This window comes from Cimex lectularius, unplaced genomic scaffold (genome assembly GCF_000648675.2).
Source record: "Cimex lectularius strain Harlan isolate CLEC.00 unplaced genomic scaffold, Clec_2.1 scaffold71, whole genome shotgun sequence".
In the NCBI taxonomy this organism is placed as follows: Eukaryota; Metazoa; Arthropoda; class Insecta; order Hemiptera; family Cimicidae; genus Cimex; species Cimex lectularius.
The window spans coordinates 403,467-419,158 of NW_019392655.1; the positions used below are offsets into that span (position 1 = coordinate 403,467).

Consider the following 15,692-nt stretch of genomic DNA (forward strand, 5'->3'; position numbering starts at 1 on the left):
GAACGAAGTCACGTTAGCTCAGGTGGACAGGGCAGCGAATTATTTAGCCAAAGGTCGGGGGTTCAAATCCCGCTCTTGAACTAATTTTTCATCTCAACCAAAAAACTTAGATAAAAAGCATAATTAATTGGAATAATTAATATGGTCAATTATGACCACTAAACAAATATGGATTAATTGAAGCAAATTGTTAGTAGATGTGTTGGCACTTGGAGTTACTGTTCTTTCCCTGTACTATGTATCATATATAAAAAATACCAATGATGCAATAACTCCTGGAAAGTACTGCATTGGGCTGTACACACCCAAAAGCTGATAAATCAATTAACTTTGTCTGACATTTGATGAATCATCCTTTCGTAACTTTTGATTTCAGATGTGTGGATTATAACAGAAGTAAAAATCAAATCATATAGACACTTGTGTCTAAGGTTGTGGCAGGCATAGTCATCCATCCTACTTCACAACTGGTCAACATGGTATTCTTGAATATGAAAATAAAGTAAAGAGGGAAAATGTACCTCATTATTTAAAAGACTCTCCTGCTTAATTAAAATCTATTGCACCAGTGATTTATATTAAAAATTATTAATGTCAGACTGCACAATGCGATGTGTGATAGTGGACAAACAGTCTCTCCACTTATATCTACAGAAATGGGTTTTTAAATCTTAAATGTTTAATCATATCTTTTAATTGGACTCGGTTGGCATAAAATGGGAAAAATGGGACTACCATAAATTTTGTCTTAGCAAAAGGTTAAAGAACATATCAACAATATATCAATTGAATTAGCAAATTTAAATTTCAAACAGACTGTAAACTAATAAAAACAAAAATGTGCAACAATGAATTAAACCTAAACCCAAACCAACATAAAAGAAAGAAGTAGACTTACAAGCAAATAAGACAGTTTGAAAGAAACCAAGAAATCAAGCTATAAGAGATCATGCATATAACAAAAAAAAAAAAAAAAAGTGGAGAAGCACTATAATGAAATAGAAAAACATTATCTTTTTTACAAATACAGTCAAGAGATAAATAAAGCAAAGGTAGTAGAGGAAACCAACTGAATCATTTTAATCAACTGAAATTTTTTTAAATACAATATTTTATGTAAAGCAGTACAATATCACTTCAAAGATTTTTGGGATCACCACATTCAATTGATTAAGGAAGCCCTGGAAAATCAAAATTCAATGAATAAACTGGAAAAATGCTTCCTCAATGGGAAAACTTGGAACACTGCCTTAGAAGATGGAGAAAAAACTATTAAACAAGAAGGGAGTAACATTCTAGCAATTGCCTTTTCATTCTATGAGGAACTGTACGTTTGTGAGAAAAGAAATCAAAAAGGATGAATACATTTTTTTAATTTTAAAAATGAAAAATTTATCTAGTTGGGAAAACATATTTTAGTAACTTCTGTTTTCAGTTAACTGCACATCTTTAATAGGTAAAATAGATGTCATAATTTTTGGAACACTGATTCCATTAAATTTTGTATTCAATTTTTGGCACAATTTTGAACCAATATGATTACATATATGGGTAGTAATAGAATATTTATACTGATATAAAACTCACAACTAGACAGAATAATGCACTCTGCAAATGACATCCCTCACTTACAATTTTTTAATTACTCTATCAATATTTTTCTGAACCAACTTCACAATTCGCTAAACAAATCTTGACAATCTAGGCATATACATTTGTTGAATTTATGCAAAAATTTGTCTTTATCTTCTATTCATATGAATATTACAATAACACCATGCTATGTGTAAACATTTTAATATTGTTAGCTCTTTTTTTATGTGTAATTACTTATAATACATTTATATATTTTTGTAGAAGTATGATATCTATATATAAATAAATAAACATGCTTACTAACCTGATGACCAGCAGAGAGAGTGGAATTACACTTTGTAAATCCCTCCTGGGAAAAGAAAAAAAAGTTAAAATCAGAGATTGGTAGACAAGTACACCATCACCTTTACTTTTTACTTATTTTATAAATGGATATTCAACAGAAGTGTTAATTTTTTTTTTTTTACAAATCTTGCAATTCAACCTTAAAGTGATGAGAACAAAAAAGTGTAAAATATCCTTCTTCAAACTAAATTACCGTTGTTTTTTGAATTTCAGATACCCAATGGATATCCACTATTCATTATCATAAATTGATTGGATTTGGATTTATATAGGCTCAAATTTGCTTAGTGCAAAGTTAAACATATTCGCTTCTCGTACTCCACCGGCAACTTCAGATTTTGCTATTTACAGTAAATTGCTGGCAGACTCAAGAACCACCCACCTCAGGTGTTGGTAATCTGGGAGCAGAACTCTGTCTTATTTGTCCAGCCTCCGAGGCTAGGCTTGGGGGGGGCTGTCCCTCTGACACATGCAGTTCCAAAACCCATTCGTACTCCTATTCATTCTTAAATACATTCACTCCTAATTACATTCATTCAATTAGGGCAATGGGGTACACATTATTCCACCTCTAACATCACACATTCATGCTAATAAATACATTCACTCCTATTTACATTCATTCAATTAGGGCAATGGGGTACACATTATTCCACCTCTAACATCACACATTCATGCTAATAAATACATTCACTCACAACAAAAATATTATTACTATTTACAATAGAACACCCCCAATTCCTCCAAGAATTAGGATCAGGGGACTCCAAACACTTGCTCTTGTGCTCAAGCACGCACAATTTTCAATCAGGTGACTCTCAGTACCTTTCTCTGCATGCCGGACACATACATGGGCTTTGGCCCAAAAGTAGTGTCCGTGTGTCAACCTCAGATGGCCTATTCTTAATTGGCTAAGGATGAGTCAGATCCTCCCGAGAGCCACCCATCTACAGTGGACTTGATACGCAAGAACTTCTCAGTCAATCCGGCCGCCAAATTGACTGGACAACATAAATCAGTAAATATTCTCGAGTAATCTATCATGTTTAACATTTCTTCAATAAATGATTAGGGTTCTACTTGAGAGTTTAAATGAAATTAACTCTTAAAGTAAATTAACATCTTTACCATCTGAGCCGATTTGAAGAAACATTAGTTGAAAGGCTTCTGATATGTAACCAAAATAAATCAATATCCGAATAATATAATAATTCAAAACTGATCAATTGACTATTTGCAATGCAATTCATTAAAAAAATTCAGACCAAGACTTTTTTAAACTAATAATTGTAAAAAATGAAAAATATCTCTTTCAAGGAAGAAAATTCGTGACGTTATCGCATGGCCTCCCAGGTGAAAAAGGGCGAATGGCGGGAATATTATTTCCCACGTACTGATTATTAATCCTACAATTCTATCACAGCTGGATTTAAAAAACGTTGGAAAATGTTGAAAAATAATATAAACCAAATAATGTTTTTTTTTAATTAGGTCCAATTGTTTTAAAAATTTAAGAATAATATAGTACTTTCGGGAGACTGTCATGCTGGCAGTGATCTGATATATTGTCGATTTCCCTGTGTAGAATTTCAATAATTAATTTCATTTTAACTAATTAATTTTTAAATATTCGTTAATTTTTGTTATTTTTTGGTAAGGATATTGAGGAATGTAATAGGTTTGGCTCCACGAAGGTGGAGGCCTCATTGGCTTGTTTCCCGCCGTTTACGTGTTCACAAATGGGCAAAAAGTGTTCGATTGGGTTCAAATTCAAATCTGGACTTCGAGCTGGTTATACCAAGCATTCAACTCCAGCCTCATACAGGTTAGTCATCCACAATTCATGCTCTATTAAGTCTGGCGTTAGCCTCAGTAAGAATAGCTCACGGATGTGGGAGGCAAATGGCACTACATGTTCTTCAATTATGCCTTGTAAGTACTTATGTGAAGTTAGAGATCTTCCAAGCACAACAACCAATGCGGTGCGTGACGTCCAAGAAAATCCACTCCAAAACGTCAATGACCCACCGTGGAATGCCACCTGAGGAACCATGCAGCAAGATTTGAGGCAACTCTCACCTCCAAGTTATGGAATATGGCTAATATGCATAGTTCATAACGCCAAAAAAAAAAAAAAAAAAGAAAGTTATGGAATAACCAAATGCCCCTCAGACCAACACGTCACCAAAGTCTAGCGGGTTCAGACGCCCGCCCATCATCTTAATCAGCATTTCTTTAAATTAGTACAAAAACCCTAATCCCCAAATATCCTCGCCTTACTTGTGCAACAGCCTTCTCCCTCGTCACTCTGTCGGTTTAAATTTACATTTTGTATAGTTCTGACAATGAAGTTTCTTTTATTAAAACGTCTTCTTCGTGTGATTACTTACCTTCCATTAAGAGAAATCGACCCCAATCTTCCGAAATCACATGTTCCCGTACAAAAATCTGGCCATTTTTTGAGCTGTGGTAAGAAGAGGCCCATGGGCATGCCAGACCCTGAGAATTACTGTCTTCTTACAGTCCTGGATGAAATCAAAACATTTGGGACTTGTCTTATCAGATTTCTTATCTCATTTCTCGTAATGCTGCGGTTCCATAGAGTCTGATGATGGATGAATCTATCATCTTTCTCATCTTTAGATATAGGTCAACCCTGACCTGACATAATGGGAAGCCCTGTGTCTCTGAAGCGCCAAAGAATCATTCCTATTGTAGAGTGATTTACACTCGGTCTCCTGGCGACTTCACGCTTGCTGTACCCTTCCTCTAATAATGTTATGACCCTGGCACTGTCATACTCATTCCAATGCCTGACTGGAGCCATCGAAAATTTTATAAGAATAAGAATAATATCAAATGAATCAATAAAGAAAAAATATTAGCTTAAAGCAATCTCTGGACATAGTAGAATGGAAGGGTACAATGCTAACTTTTGTGCAAATGGGATTAATCAGTACAAAAATAAACAAAGCATTAGTTACTATTTATTTTGATTGCAATAGCTTCTAATTACCTGTAACTAATGTAAAATAATCTATCTAATTTTCAATGAAATAAATTGAGTAGTGCGTTAAATTTGTACATAACAATCCATAATCCGCCGGAAGTTGAAGCGTATAGTTCAATCCATAGAGCCCGATGATATTGGTGGTTGAGTCCAGACCAGCTTGAGCTACTTCATAAAGAGTCCTGATAATGCAGCAGCAGTGGGTGCTGTAAAGAAATGGTTTAACCAGCTTGAGAAGTTTGAGCCTGTTGGGGGACGATGGAAGACAACACTGGAGAAGGAGTTTCCTCAGTGTCATAATGTTGCCATTGTCTTGGAGAGCTTATGGAAAGGTGGAAGGAAGCAGATGAGACAGTGATTGTTTTCATACAAAATTATATCTTTGGAAGGCCCGAATGCGGTCTCTTGCTTAATAATGTTATGACCCTGGCACTGTCATACTTATTCCAACTAACGCTTCCTGAGTAGTTAAGGGAAAGGAAATGTATGAAGGCCCTTTACAATGGATTGGCAGGATCGGAGTCTTACAAGTCAATCGCTGTCCATGGGCGGTTTGGGAAAGCAGAACAGCCAAGGGTTTGGATTTTGTAAATGTTGGTTCTATTCATGGATTTGCTGTTTACAATTATCTGAATTGCAAGCATTAAACACTCATCAGGCTGAAGCAGTTGCAAACACTTCTCTCAGCATGGATTGTAAGAATGAACCCGCCCATCATCATTTTTACAATTCATTTCGAGAGACATGTTTGTAACTCCTTCAAACTGGTGATGGGCATTTCATGCTTGAAATCCGCTTAGTTGTAAACAACAAATCTGTGAGTAGAACCATCATTACAAAAAGTGAACTTACCTACATACTCATCCGGGGACTGCTGTAGCTGAGTGAATAGCGTGAATAAGACTCAGCTTGTAGACCCCGCAGTAGTGGGTTCGATTCCCACCATCGCCTTTTTTCATGATACCCTCCCGCAATACGCATAGCATAAAGCCTCATTACATTAAGCTTGAGTAAACTGTGCCCAAGTTTTAATTGCCACATTTGGTAATCATTGCAGCTGGGAATGCCCAGGCAAGGTCAGTGTATTTGCTATGGTCAATCTGAACACACTTGCAGATTGTAAAAGGTCAGTCAACACTAGTCAACGAACATCAGCATAGTGGGGCAATAAAAGTGAACCTTATTGATCTAAAGTGAATAATATTTTTGCACAGACAGGTGGGCTAACAAGAGACGAACAAATAATTGCCTATGTTGATGTAGATCTGACAACACATGGTGTCTGAAACATAATGCCACACCACTTTTGCTCAAAATCAACAATAGGCAGAACAAAATTTTTAATGTTAACTTCCAATACATAGTCAAATCTGCCATTTTTAACAGGTCATATTTCAACTCTTTTAATTTAAAATGGTATCTCTCATTTATCTCAAGTTTATGGTTAGCCATTTATTTATTAGTGGCTCGGTTTTTGTCTTTGAATGTATAAATTCTTTAGTGAAGTATTTTCTTCTTTAAAAACATGAAACAAATTTATAGTACAACAAAATTTACGCACCATGTAAATACCATCACAAAATATTCTTAAACTTACCATTAATTAATAATTTTCTTTTTATTAATTACATTCTAGAATATTTTCTTATGACATACTTGAATTTTAATTTTGGTGTAAGGTAAATATCTTACAACAAAATCTTACAACTTCTAGGTAAACCATCACAGCATGGTTGTGTCATAGAATGGTGAATATCTGTGAGCATAGCTTGAATGTGGAAATGAAAATACCTTGGCCTTGGATTGTTGATAAACTGTTTAACAGTTGATAAACGCATTGCAGGCATAGTGAGGCATTAAACACAACTCAAGGAAACTGTTCAGTAAATTAACAAAATAGAAAATGGATCCATATTTTGTAGGAAAGCGAATTCTTGTTACAGGAGCAGGCCAAGGTAATGTGTTATTAGTTAAATAGTCGATTACTGGTTGACTGAATTTAAAGGATAAAATATATCTTGTTAATAGTTAAGTAGTAATAGTGTAGTAAAATCTTACTATTATTCGTTATTCTTGAACTGATTTCATTTTTTATTTAATTGTTTAGGAATAGGAAGAGAAATTGCAAAGACATTAGCATCTCAAGGAGCGAATGTTACAGCTATTTCTAAATCAGAAGGACCTCTTAATTCGCTAAAACAAGAGGAACCCAGAATTAACGTTAAGCAATTAGACGTTACAGCTGACAATGTAAGAGATGTTTTAGAAAAACTTGGGCCGTTTGACTGTTTAGTCAACAACGCTGGTGTTGCGATTCTTGAGCCTTTTCTTCAAGCTACAGAAGACAGTTTTGACAAGTACTACAAAAATTAAACCTCAAAAAAATATTTTGATTCTTTTAAGAGTATTTGCAGTTAACTTGAAAGCAGTTTTTACCATAAGCCAGTTGGTCGTGCGGCAGATGGTCAAAAACAATATCAAAGGGAGTATTGTTAACATTTCTTCTCAAGCATCTAAGGTTTTTATTATTAAGTAGTTTTGAGGTATAATAGAACAATTATGAAGCTGTCTTTCCAGTCGGCCTTGAGAGATCATGCAATTTACTGCAGTTCAAAAGGAGGTTTGGATATGCTGAGCAAAGTGATGGCTCTTGAGCTGGGGGAGTATGGAATAAGGGTCAACTGTGTCAACCCGACCGTCGTACTAACAGCCATGGGGAAGCTTGGCTGGGAAGACCCTTCAAAAGGAAATCCATTGAAGGCAAGAATTCCACTTCAAAGATTTGCAGGTACTAAATATCAAATTAAGTTCTATTTTAAGTTTTTAAGATAATATTTCTACAGAAACGTATGAAGTGGTCAACGCTGTTTTGTTTTTATTGAGTGATAAATCTTCTATGGTGAATGGAACTACTTTGCCTGTCGATGGTGGTTATTTGGCAACTTAACCGATTTCAATAAAGGGATTTCTTTGTAAGAACTGATTTTTTGTTATTTTTATTATATTATATTACATTTTTATTTACCTACTACATCATGATCCTTTAACTATACAATTAAAAATAAATGGTAAGTTACAAACATCCAGGGAAGATAGTATAACCATAATGTATTTGAACTAGAATGTCTGATTTTCATCCTTTTGCCAATCAGCAAAACAACAATTCATCTTTTTGTGTTGTTATTTATTAACCTAAGAAGAAGAAATATATCTTTATTCTGGGACAGTGTCCCATCAAAATAATACAGTGGTTTAAGAGGATGGAAGTTCCACAAATCATAAAGTGCAAAATAGAACAGAGTGAAAACAGCATAAAACAAATAACTTTTTGGCGGGAGAAATATGATGAAAATCAATGGTTACATATCAATTAAACTGACAGTAAAAAAAAAATTAAAATTTTTATAAAAAATTAAGAAAACGTGTTTGAAGGGAGAGGAGGTGATTATATAGGGGGGATGGGAAGGAATTAAGAGAGGTGGCTTGACAAATGAGGTTCCAGAGTTTGGGGATCTTTCAAAGGAATGGGTTTTGAGTTGGGGGAGAATAAGGTCACTGGGGGCGATCGGGTTTTGTAGGAGTGGTGAGAGGATTTGAATTAGAGAGATTGTACGATGTTCTGAGGACGACAGGTATGAAAACATTGAAAAAGGAAGGATCCTAGGAAATATTGAGATCTGAAGGAAGGGGAGAACTGGGAAAGATCAGAATAAACGAGACACCCGGAACCCCTGGGGGGGGGGGTGCCGAGCACGAATCTGACACAACAGTTCATGATGCACTTCAGGCACCGCTCAGCCCCTCCGACTTTCCTAGTGATTTTTTTTTTTTTTAATTAATATTTTTAAGAGGGTATTAACTATGAGGTTATATATTATGAACCTTGGGGTTCTGATCTTAAAAAAATTGTATGTCTGGTTCAAATCCTTCAGCCCTGCATTAGAGCCCAGGACTTTTATCTTGCAATGACAAGTGTCATGTCAACACCTTAACTGTTGCAGCCACCGACAACTCCAGGGAGTGTTTTCTAAAACATTTACCTTTAAATATAGGCATTTTAAATATCAACATATAACTGTATTTAAATATAACAAAATAAATAAATATAAATTGTCAGTATTTTATTTGCTCTGTAAAACTGTACATCTGATGAAATAAGACCTTCGGTTGTAAAAAGACAATACATTGTATGACACTAATGTCTTCCGCGATAAACAGTGCACTTTGGCAGTAATGATTTCATTGATTTAACAATTGACTCATTTTTATTTTTGTCACCACTTCCAGTTTGTGCGTTTTCTTCTTCTATTTTGTATTCGTTATCGAATATCTGTCTTTTTACTGGGATGCTCTTATTGAACAGAGGTTTCAGTTTCAGAGCCCTTTGTTGTGCCAAGTTTTTATATTCCTTATTTGTTTGCTGTTCGAAGCTTTTGTCCATGTACTCTACAAAACTGATGGGTTGTGCGTAGTGAGAGTTAAGTTGAATTTTTTCAGTAGGCCCATCATTGTTGAGTGTAAGATTACTCTTTAGTTTGTTTATACGATAATCAGCATTGGGACACCTTTCACTGCTACAGCTCGGGTTGCTATCACTGAAATTTCCAGGGAAGATATTTTTTGGGTGATTTTCTTGTTTCATCATACTGTTCAATAGTCCCTGTTTCTTAAGTAGTTTCACAGTACGAATAAATTCTTCATACCCACTTTTTCGTACTGACGTTTGAATTTGATCAGGCACAGGCTCAGATTCTATCTGGGATTTGTGTACAAGTTTTTCTGACGGTTCAGAACTTTCTTTAGAAATACATTCTTCAGTTTCCTTTATCACAGATGTCTCTTCTTTCTGCACTGGAAATTCTTCGGTTTTTGTTTTCTTGATCGATTCGTCTTTCTTTGGTGATTTTATTTCACTACAGGTCCTTTTTGATTTCTCGGCAACCAGTTGTTCAGTATCAATACCTAAAAGTTAGAAATAATTTTACAATCTTCTTTCAAATTTATTATCAATAGGAATCATCATTATTTTTAAAATCTCAGCTCTGAGACTCATCTCTTCTTTCAAGTTTCATTGAACAGATTTACCAAACAAGTGTAGAACATAACAGTGAAAAGATAATATTTAAACATCAACAACATAAACAAAACGTCGCGGTAAAAGACACCCTTTTGCATTTATATTTAATTTACAAAATTCAGTGGGCAGAGTTTATCAGTATTATAAATAAAGGGATGTCTTTTGAATATTTGTGTATTATTTAAATAGCGATTGTTTTAAACTTTAAATTTGATTGGATGTATGATCAATTTGATAAACAAATACTGCTATTCATAAAGCTTACAATATAAAATAAAATCATAACAATGTAAACTAAACATACAACATTCTGTGGTTTTATTCTTGGACTTAGATTGTACATGCACAGCCATTATTGGAATATAATTATAACACGTGAACAAAGGTCAAGTTTTTAAATTACACGTAGCAACAGATTGCCCCATACAGTTTGCCATGCATTGACATTTGGTGATCTTTGTTTCTTCTTCAATAGTAATATTTGAATCAGATTCCAGAATAAAAGGTCTCTGCGCTTCTCTTATTATCTCTTGAACTGTCCGGACAGGAGGTTTGCCATAGGGACGTTTTGATGTAAATAATAGTTTTTGACCAGGTGAAAAATCTAACTTTTTTCTTCTTTGTTCTATCACCTCTTTTGATATCGGTTTCGGTTCAAATATTTTACAATACTCAAACGGTGCTTGTTCACTTTCATTGGTTGTTTTTGTTTCATGTGGTACTTTTACTTCTGCTCTGGTAGTGGCGGTGGAAACAAAATTATTTATATTTTTGTCTATAGTTTTATTTAATGAGGCACTGGCAGCGTCTTGAACACTATGCAAAAGTTTCAACGTCGGTAGGTGGATTTGTTCAGGACAAGAGATATCGTCATTTTTTATCCTTTCTCCATCCGGATTACTTTGTTTTGTAAGTAGGACTGGTTTAGAAGTTTTGGCAGGGTATTTATCACTTGTTACTGCTCTAGAAGCAGGCTCAGATGCAAAAGCGGTTTCATATTCACTGGAACCTGCACCTGAATCCGAAGAACCAGTTGATGTACTAGTGACAGAATCGAGTTTGCTACTTGTCGAACCGTCTTTGGTCTTTTTCGATGTCTTCTTTTTCCTTTTTACAGCCTTTTGTTTTTTTGTTGGACTACCTATTTTTGATTTAGGCACGCTCAGCTTTAATTGTTCACTTTTCAAATCTAAAATTGAAACAGGGTTTTAACGTCAATTTTTGTTTTTAATACAAAAACAATTGTTTCTTTTGAATTTCAACAAACAAAAACAATTCAATTCCTTAATAGTCTGCCTCTTGTCAAGATGACCCAAATGGATACAAATAAACTCACTTTTCTATTCTTGTTTTTAATTTGAAATGTGAGTCTTAGAAATAAATCTAAATTTCTGAAATTTTACATCTTCATTACAAGTAAAATTACACTTTCTTCTTCTTTTATTCTGACGATCCCTCAAAAATATTCCCTCTCAAACATAAGCGGTTCCGTTTCATTTATTACAGATTCTTCACCGCGGTTTCATCCGTTTAGGACCTAAACTTATATTTAAGCAGGATATGCTTTTAAGGTAGGTTCTCTATATTCAAATTAAATTACATTTTCATCATGTACAAAAATGTAATCCTTCAAATATTTAGTACTATAAAAAGTACTATAAAAAGAAAAATAAAGACAATGAGTCTGAAACAGATCAGAACAAATTCAACATTTAAATATGAAGAAATATATAACTAAGAACAGAAATCTAATCTAGGGGAACTTGATTAAAATTTAAACAAAAAGAAAGCATTGTTCATTTTGTTTAAGAATTAAAATTCAACTTGAAAAGAGGCCACAACAGCATTTTGTGAAGTATTGAATTAAAAAAAAGAAAAAAATAGAAAATGTTGAAATTCTAAAGAATAATTGATCAACGATAACTGATTCACTTACTTGACAAATGTTGCTGAAGTAATCTAAGAGAAGCCATAAACTGGGACTTCCTTCTGTTGAATTCTTCCAAAGCTTTGTCCATCTGAACAGAAGGTTTACTTTTCTTTGCGCCTGATTTCTTCAATTTCTCTTTAATGCCTCCTGCTTTATTACCTTCTTGTCCACTTTTAACATCAGCACCCCTAAAAAACCACATTGAAAAATATTAACAGCTATGGAAGTCACATGGAAGTTTGAATACGTGCTTCAATAGTTTTTCGGGCCTTTTCTTCGTCTCTTTTCTTGTTTCTTTGCCGTTTACACTTGATGACAGTGCCTTAAGAAAATGAGAAGTTTTTCTTTTCTGAAAACAAATTGATATGGAATGAGGAGTAAGTTGGACTTCACTTGGCATCTAAGTTTTTTTTATATATCTCGTGAAACAAGTTGCAAAAGTGATTGTTATTGCAAAAGAAACAGCAGTAAGAACGTCTTCAGCCTGTTCCATTTCAAAAGATTGAGATCTTTTAAATCTCATACAAGTCATAAAGGAAAATTATTACAATCTAAATGTTACATATAAATCAAAACATTTTATTTGTTACTTCATCTTCCATGATCATCATATGATCTGGCTTTGAAAATTGTTTTTGGGGTGAGGGATTATGGTTTTTTTAATTCAAATATTAAATTATTTAATAATTATTGCTTATAGCAACAATTTTATATTTGAAGAAGAATCTTTCTTACCGCTGTTTTTTGTTTCGCTCTGGTAACTGCCGTCACAACCCGTTTGGGCACAACCGGCGGCTCAGGAATTTGCAGTTTCCTTTTGATCAAGACAATTTTCTTCTTCTTCTTCTTTCTTGGCCGCTTGCTTTTGTAGACTTTCTTCTGCGGTGTGTAGCTGCTTTCCGTCGAGGTGTCATCTTTTGAATAGTTCTTAGCGATTCCGGCTGTAATCTTATCAAGATCCGGAACTGGAAAAGGTTTACAATAATTACTTGCAAAAAAACCATTGTATAGTCAATTGTCCAAGTTACAAGAAAAAGCAACAGAAGATAATACATTTTTCAGTAGTAAACCATTCAAAAATGGTTCTACTACCTAATAATGAGTGATTGTGATATTAGAATTAAACTTCTCAATGCAAGCTGTTGAGACCTTGGTGCTGACCTTGGTCCATTATGCAGATAGGTCATTTTAGCACACTTTTTTTTAAAAAATTTATTGGACATTACAACTATAGCAACTACAAGCAAACGCAAATTGGCAAAATATAATGACTTGTATATTCTTGAAGAAGTCACTCAGTAGTGACACTGTTGTATCTCAGAATAAGATCACATGGCCACTGGTGTTTCAGTCTGTTTTATTAGGAAAGGACTGTTAGGAAAGGAGGCTGAGGATAGCTGGGTTAAGTTTTAATTGGTATTACCAGTAAGGGATATGTAGATCATGGTGAAGGGTAAAACTTAACATAGAAAGGTCAAAAGAACGTTTTGGCATGAAAGGAATGAATTCTATAGGAGTATGCTTTGGCAGAGCCCAATATTTCCATATTAAGTCTATGTTGGCTTGAGTAGTTTGTAGTATTTTGATAATGAGGCTATTGATTGTCTAAGAGTAAAGAGAGGTTTGTCTATTAAGTTATTTTTGTTTCAGCCTTGCATGAAGATTCCACATGAGACGCTTATTGCTGTACAGTCCTATATAGCGAACAGTCATGGGTAGAGGAATACAGGATGAAGGATTGCTCACAACAGTTTGAAGGTAATGCATAAGCATTTATTTCTGTTTTTATCCTTTATTTTTAGCCTTCTTTAGGGCTTAAAGTTTAAGCATTACAGTGGGACTGTATGGAATGAAGTAGTGTCTGCTAATGTGAACAGGGATGATTAGGGATATCAACAATATATTAATTAAAGGGTAGAACCAATCTACCTTGAGAAACGCCTGTCCGGGCAGGATGAATGGGTAGGTGGGAAGAGCCATATAGTACTTAAAGAGTCGGGAAGCTGGGATTTTAAGGTGAGGTTTGAGTTTACAGGATCCCAGCATCCGATAGAATGGTTTGCAACATCGAGAAAGCATCTGAGCAGTAATGCTTCTATTAAAAGAAGGAATAGTTGATGTGTGAAACCTAAATATTCACATTCATTTTTGTTCCCACTGTTCACCCAATAGGGTAAAGGAGTTAAGGTTATATGCATCAGCCTTATTATAATATATATTCCAAATTGTATTATATCTTGACAATAAGTACGTTTAAGACAGTTATGTACAATAGAAGGTCCAATTTTCTTTTGAAATAGAGGATCAAGCAACTTGCTGCTGTGCTTAAGTAAGGGTCTCTTATTGTGTCATAACATTACTTGCTATCTATAAAGATCCAATGCTTAATTTACTCGTGTGATCGATTTTAAACAACAGTTTCGACGGAATGAACGAAATTTCTAAGAAATTTAATCTAACATGCAAAAGTCTAGATTTGAAAGATTTATTTTATTTGTATGTACGCGTGATCGGCTATTTAGGTAATCAAAACTAACATTTCTGAGGTCGATACTAGGCAACAGTTGAGCACACGACGATACATAAGAAATATCCAATTATTGAAATACTCACGGTATTTACTTGCTAAGTCCATTATATTTAACATTTTTGCTGCTTCGGTTTGTTTAAAGTCTCCTCAAAAAGTGTTTGTTTGTATGCTTGTTTTCTTGCATAGTTTGTTGTAAATTCACTAAAGTGTTGTATGAATTTACATGTGTTTTGAATTACTGTTTCTAGAGACACATGTCGGTTAAATCTCTTGACAGACGGTCAAGATTAATTCCTTTTTGAATATAGCAAAAGGACGAAATTTTTTCGAATGGATGTTTAAAAACCAACGTACATCTAAATTGTTCTGCATACGAGCCGATGTAATGCGAACGAAAAACACCAAAAAACTGCATAACATACTTATATATTTTATTGCATTTCATCATATTTCGGGAATGATATTCTTCCGGTAACCTCCATTTTAGAACTATGGAAAATATCTGAAATTGCTTTATCCCACAAATATAATAAAAACACTACTTTAAATTGAATGATAGCCAAGTAATAATTACTGATTGACTAGCGAACGTTAAATATATATAAATTATTCTTTGTGCAAACGGGGTAAATGAAGAAGCAGCGAAAGGTCATGATAGTATGGAAACTTTAGTAACTGGGAGATTTTTGATGGCCCTCACAAAGGCCGGTGTTTAGAAGTGTAGAGACGATGGATGAGGCCGGGACCGTGTATGCCGTTGGTAGAGGACTGTGACCGAGAGAGCCGTTGGCTGAGGTCCGGGGACGAGTAAGCCGTGAGTCGGTTGATTCTGCAGTGGTTGGAGAGACTCTCGTGCAGCAAGTAGCCGAGTGCAGCAGTTGGCCTGTAGCCAAGTCAGCTGTGTTGAGAAGGCGAGTTCGAGGCTAATGCTGCGAGTACCCTTGCTGTTGTCGCAGTGGTTCAATTCGAGATCTTACTTTTTAAAAAATGTTTATTTAAAAAGTAGTAGCTCCCCAATATACATTCGAGGAAGCGTACACAGAATCTAATCTATTTACCCTCGGTCAATCATTAAGTCACCTCGGGTTAAGGGGGAGAAAAATGCAATTGTGCTTAATCGACATCTGATAAGCCCAGTGCATTTTTCTGTAAAAGTAAAGCTATAACTAATATCGAATGATATAATATATATAACTTATATATA

At 34.6% G+C, this 15,692-nt stretch overlaps 2 protein-coding genes and 1 long non-coding RNA gene across 6 annotated transcripts; 1 reads left to right on the forward strand and 2 right to left on the reverse strand.

The window, feature by feature from the left end:
• Window positions 1–140: 140 nt before the first annotated feature.
• On the reverse strand, window positions 141–3,189 carry LOC106668227. Its single transcript, XR_001340726.2, has 3 exons — window positions 3,070–3,189; window positions 1,901–1,945; window positions 141–1,181 (listed from the first exon to the last, which is right to left on the reverse strand). It is a non-coding gene; the product is annotated as an uncharacterized LOC106668227 (long non-coding RNA).
• Window positions 3,190–3,524: 335 nt separating this feature from the next.
• On the forward strand, window positions 3,525–13,698 carry LOC106668260 (D-erythrulose reductase-like). 2 transcript variants are annotated; one of them, XM_014396846.2, is made up of 7 exons: window positions 3,525–3,766; window positions 6,666–6,906; window positions 7,059–7,308; window positions 7,355–7,469; window positions 7,529–7,739; window positions 7,795–7,923; window positions 13,609–13,698. In XM_014396846.2, the coding sequence occupies exons 2-6, from the start codon at window positions 6,855–6,857 to the stop codon at window positions 7,896–7,898; spliced, it is 732 nt and encodes a 243-aa protein (XP_014252332.1). In that variant the 5' UTR covers window positions 3,525–3,766; window positions 6,666–6,854; the 3' UTR covers window positions 7,899–7,923; window positions 13,609–13,698. The 2 variants fall into 2 exon arrangements, with proteins under 2 accessions (XP_014252332.1, XP_014252333.1); XM_014396847.2 differs by having other exon boundaries at window positions 3,558–3,766; window positions 6,795–6,906.
• LOC106668259 lies at window positions 9,052–14,806 on the reverse strand. 3 transcript variants are annotated; one of them, XR_001340733.1, is made up of 6 exons: window positions 14,572–14,806; window positions 12,694–12,923; window positions 12,210–12,307; window positions 11,965–12,146; window positions 10,333–11,217; window positions 9,774–9,913 (listed from the first exon to the last, which is right to left on the reverse strand). XR_001340733.1 is itself a non-coding variant. In XM_014396845.1 (5 exons), exons 1-5 carry the CDS (start codon window positions 14,603–14,605, stop codon window positions 9,147–9,149), a joined length of 1,311 nt encoding a protein of 436 aa, XP_014252331.1. In that variant the 5' UTR covers window positions 14,606–14,805; the 3' UTR covers window positions 9,052–9,146. The 3 variants fall into 3 exon arrangements, 1 of the variants encoding a protein (XP_014252331.1); XR_001340734.2 differs by having other exon boundaries at window positions 14,581–14,740; XM_014396845.1 differs by lacking the exon at window positions 10,333–11,217 and having other exon boundaries at window positions 9,052–9,913; window positions 14,572–14,805.
• Between the last annotated feature and the right edge of the window lie 886 nt (window positions 14,807–15,692).

Excerpts from the sequence above, each read along its gene's own strand:
- LOC106668260 (XM_014396846.2), top strand. The coding sequence starts at position 6,855 with ATGGATCCATATTTTGTAGGAAAGCGAATTCTTGTTACAGGAGCAGGC. Across the intron at positions 6,907-7,058 it reads TGTTACAGGAGCAGGCCAAG|GAATAGGAAGAGAAATTGCA; the intron begins GTAATGTGTTAT and ends TTAATTGTTTAG. Across the intron at positions 7,470-7,528 it reads TTTCTTCTCAAGCATCTAAG|TCGGCCTTGAGAGATCATGC; the intron begins GTTTTTATTATT and ends CTGTCTTTCCAG.
- LOC106668259 (XM_014396845.1), bottom strand. The coding sequence starts at position 14,605 with ATGTTAAATATAATGGACTTAGCAAGTAAATACC. Across the intron at positions 12,924-14,571 it reads GGACTTAGCAAGTAAATACC|TTCCGGATCTTGATAAGATT; the intron begins GTGAGTATTTCA and ends AACCTTTTCCAG. Across the intron at positions 12,308-12,693 it reads GAGCGAAACAAAAAACAGCG|AAAAGAAAAACTTCTCATTT; the intron begins GTAAGAAAGATT and ends ATTTGTTTTCAG.